We start from the raw sequence: 4,452 nt of genomic DNA on the forward strand, positions 1-4,452 counted from the left end.
ATATATATTAGCGCTAAACTTTATTAAAGATTTAGATTATACTTAAATATTATTTTATATAAAACTAAAACTAAATAAGCGTCTAGTTTTATAAAACTAAAACTTACCCCAGTTTCAGTTTCATAGCGTGGCTATCTATTACTGCCTTTAACATCTGTTATACGTAATAAGTATGCTAAATAGATCGCGACGACTGACCCAGGCGATTGTTTAGTGGAAAACCCTATCCAGTATTGGCTCCTCCGAAGACGTCAATTTCCACGCCTTCCATTCATAGTGATCGATCTCTTTTCTGTGCCGGCGATGTCTTCCGAGCCAGAGGGTATTTTCAGTCTCACGGGACAAATGGTTACAGCGCAAAGAGGTCGCCTGAAAGCTGATATTATAGGGGCTGCTCAGTGCATCTCGTCTTGGTAGAAAAGTGGGGTCATACAGATATCCAAATGATGTCAAATGAGTCAAATAAATCAAATTGCGATGAAGTCAAATCAGATTAAATCAAATCCATGGCCAGGATATTTGAATCAAATCAAATCTAAGGGTTAATTTGATTTGATTTATTTATTTGCAAGTCTGTAAGTGAGGCACACTTCTTTCTAGACGGCACATCCGTAGTGGACGGGCTACGAAAGGAGGCCCCCACCTTATCATAAGGAGAGTTCCTTAAGTTCCAGCGGCTTACTATAAGAATAGCTCTCTGCAAGGTATATGTCTTATTCCTACGATATAGAGATGTCCTCGGTAATAAAATAGCAGATAGCCTTATGAAATAAGGAGCTGCTGCTTAAGCCTTATATATTAACTATAGTACTTATATATATATTAAATACTAAGTAAAAAAAAAGAGAACTTATATTTAAAACTAATACTAAAGTAAAAATACCTTAGAAGGTTATTATAAATAGGAACTAGATGTTTTATTAAACCTGCTAAAACTAAAGCTACTATACCTAATATTATATAAGCTTTTAGTAGAAAAATTAAGCTATAGTAATTTTTAAAGCTATTATAATTAACTTAGGTATAATATAATCTTTAAGTATAAATAAAGTATACTTAAGTAATAAAAATACTTTACTTAATGTAGAATAGTTAAACCTTTTTTACTAATTCTACTTTTTAAAGAAAAAATATTAATATACCTTTTAGGTATAAAAAGAGGTAAGAACTTCTAAAAACTAATAGAGAATATTAACCTATACGGCCCCCCTTTATATAATATAAACTAAAATAAAAATTTTCCTTTATTATTTCCTTTGTTAAGTAGAACGTAGTAAACAACTAAGTAAGCCGGCTTCTACTATCCTTTTGCCTAGATGTAGCCTATGTAACTAGCTTATACAACGGACGTTAATAATAAAACAAAAAAAAAACAAAACCCTAGGGTTCGATTCCAGCTTGTTACATAGCTAGATCGTATCGGACCTCCGCTGCTGACAAGGCCTATGGAAAGACGTTACAGGGAATGTTACAGTGCCCTTGGGGGTAAGAGCAGCTATTTGGAGACCGCTGAGATAGCTAGGGTTCCCTATCTTATAGCGAGGGCTTGAGGACGAGCCCACTGGAAGGGGAGAATCGTGTTACGATCTAGTCCGCCGTAACAGCTAGATCCCTTATAATAGCTGGTTCCGTCACAATAATCGCTACAATTGTGATTATTGGCCTAATCTTTTGCCCTGTTTGGCGTAACGAGATGACGGATCGTCACATCATTGCTATTACCAGCTGCGTGATAAGATTGCCCGTTATAACCGACCTGACCTATCCGCCAACATAAACCCAAGTTACCCTAACTTACAACGTTTGTCCCTTGGGAATCCTACCCTATACTGGCTTATAGGAAAGCGGTTCGTCACAATAAGCCAATTAAATCACTAGAAACAAGGATGTTCTCACGGTACGTATCGGTAAGGCGTCTTTCTATAATAAGTAGAAAGTGGGGGTGATCTTTATTTTAACAGACTGGCCAATATTTATGTAATAAATATGTACATAAATAAAAGTTTTGATTGGGTCTAGAGGATATAAGAAATCTAGTGATATATATTGTTTATTTTTAAGTGGTTGGGAATTTTTTATTATTTTGGGATGAAGAAAAAAACGGCCAAGTTCCTTCGAGCACCCACCCTGGCCCTGACCCGGCGTTGGCCACGGATCACAGATATATATTTACTAAATTTTATATACTAGCTTTTGGCCACTGATTTTATTTGCTTTCATTTCCTCCAAGCCTGATAGTATATTATCAAGGCCCTGTCTTATACAAGCAGGATGCGGTTTCAGCTTGCCCTTTGCTAACAATTCACGGGCATCAGTAAAAAACTTGACAGCAAAATCAAAGTCTTCCCCTTTGGCTGGCACTTTTATTCCGAAAACATGCACTGGTTGGCCATACACTGTGTAAGCAAGCGACATGGTTGTCTTTACATCGTCGCGGGGAAACGCAACAGGCAAGAGAGCATGGTATCTGACGTTAGATCCTTTAGCCAGTGCGTCGGCGCAAATATTGGCAGATCCATCAACAGAAACCGTGTCAAACGCAATCTTTAGCCTATTATCGGTAAACTCGCGAATTTTGGCGGCACATTCGCGATCATGATAGTCGAAAACAGCATCAGCGCCTAAGCTTCTGACCAAGTCAAAATTTCGACTTGAGGTTGTCGTAACAACAGTATATCCGGACAGCTTGGCATACTGAATGGATAACGTACCGGTGGCTGTACTTCCTCCATAAATCAAAACTGGAACGGCGGTCTTGGCAGGTCGCGCAGTTGGCGCAAGTTCTAAAGCCTGGTAGAGGCTCTGCCCAACGGTGCCAAGACCAACGCCTAGTGTAGCAGCCTCTTCAAATGACATGCCATCCGGAATAATCATCTGTAAGTCTCCTACGACAACAATGTGTTCTGCAAAAGTCCCGTCGTCGTGCTGCAGAACATTAGAGCCGTGTGCTGCGCCGAAAACTCGATCTCCAATCTTAAAAACTTTGGTGACGTTGGGGCCAATCCCTTCCACTATTCCAGCATAGTCACACCCCACGAGCCGTCCAGGATCCGGGCCACTAGCTCCATCAATATGCTTCCAGTCAGTTGGATTCAGGCCAACAGCAACGGTTCTGACCAGAATTGAGTTATTTCGAAGTGGCGGAAGTGGCCGGTCAGCTACTAGTTTAGCAACGCCAGCGCCTTGAATGACGATAGCTTTTTGAGAGGTAATCATTTTTTCGAGAGAAAATAGCTGAAGACGATCGCGAGGCTTGATGGAGAGGATGTATACCTGCGAGCTTTAACCCTGTGCATATCTTGGGATACGTGGGCTAAGAAGGGTTTTATACTTCTTAAAGTCTGCTAGAAATTAAGCCTGGATGTTCCATCCAGAGACAGAACTGGAAAGTAGTGGACACTTGTACACATAATGCGCAGTCTTCCCCCCTCCTTCATTCTCCCCTGCTGAAGGCGAGGCAGGCGTAAGCAATTTCATCTTTCTCGCGGTGCGGCGTTTGATTGCGGAGTTACACAAGGCGCGCCCCGAGACGGCCAGGATGACATTACTATGTGACAATGTGCCATGGCATTATAGGATTCTGATTTGCCGTAGCGTTATCCGGTGAATCTAAGAGGTACCTGATGAGGCTCCGATTTAATTTTATCTTAGATAGGGGCAAGTGGGTGAAGATAATCACCGCCGCATATCATATATTGATTTCCAGTGGCAGATAGCCGTGTTTTCCTGTTTTCCTTTACCTTGATGGTGGTTACATCCGGCCAACGAATAATGACCCAGTTTCCCAAGAATGCTGATAAAACAGGAACGGCAAAGCACGCCGTAGTCCCGCGCCGCAGTGGGGACTTTGTCTTGGTGTAACCTTTCAGATGGCTTCCATCGTGTAAACAGAAATTCGACAAGCCAAATGCGTTTCTAAGATAATCTCGTTACTGTTCTGTACCTGCTGTATGCCTATATGCTAACAGATTCAAAAAGAAGGATTGATGGGTCTGACTGTATTATTTCAAAATACGTGATAGAGCGACATAGCAGCTATGCGCGCACTGTAAATCCTATAGTAAATGCGCTGAATTATCGCACCGAATGCCCGCAGATAAAATGACCAAGGTTGTCTTTTGTCAAAACCCCACAACCGATGGGCTTACAAAACCTACATCATATTGATTTGTAAATAGACCTTGCTGTATGGAGCATGATGCACTTGGCCTTTACAGCTAGAGGCCTTTGAAAGCAATATGTGGGCTGGGTTTGAGTTATAAGTCGTTAGTCCTGGGTCAGCTTGTCACATCGCCCAATTTGGCGGTAAATGCGCCGAATTACCGCACCGAATGCCCGCAGATAAAATGACCAAGGTTGTCTTTTGTCAAAACCCCACAACCGATGGGCTTACAAAACCTACATCATATTGATTTGTAAATAGACCTTGCTGTATTGAGCATGACGCACGAC

General features: G+C 41.2%; 2 protein-coding genes across 2 annotated transcripts; one reads left to right on the forward strand and one right to left on the reverse strand.

The window, feature by feature from the left end:
• Positions 1–213: 213 nt before the first annotated feature.
• On the forward strand, positions 214–417 carry M431DRAFT_102332 (hypothetical protein; the record flags this gene model as incomplete). The annotated part of the gene is made up of 1 exon (XM_024911422.1): positions 214–417. A coding segment is annotated over one exon (204 nt), but the record flags the coding sequence as incomplete, so codon positions are not given.
• Positions 418–2,172: 1,755 nt separating this feature from the next.
• Positions 2,173–3,216, reverse strand: M431DRAFT_102329 (hypothetical protein; the record flags this gene model as incomplete). Its single annotated transcript, XM_024911421.1, has 1 exon — positions 2,173–3,216. The coding sequence occupies one exon, from the start codon at positions 3,214–3,216 to the stop codon at positions 2,173–2,175; it is 1,044 nt and encodes a 347-aa protein (XP_024767073.1).
• Positions 3,217–4,452: the final 1,236 nt, after the last annotated feature.

This window comes from Trichoderma harzianum (assembly GCF_003025095.1).
Source record: "Trichoderma harzianum CBS 226.95 unplaced genomic scaffold M431scaffold_56, whole genome shotgun sequence".
In the NCBI taxonomy this organism is placed as follows: domain Eukaryota; kingdom Fungi; phylum Ascomycota; class Sordariomycetes; order Hypocreales; family Hypocreaceae; genus Trichoderma; species Trichoderma harzianum.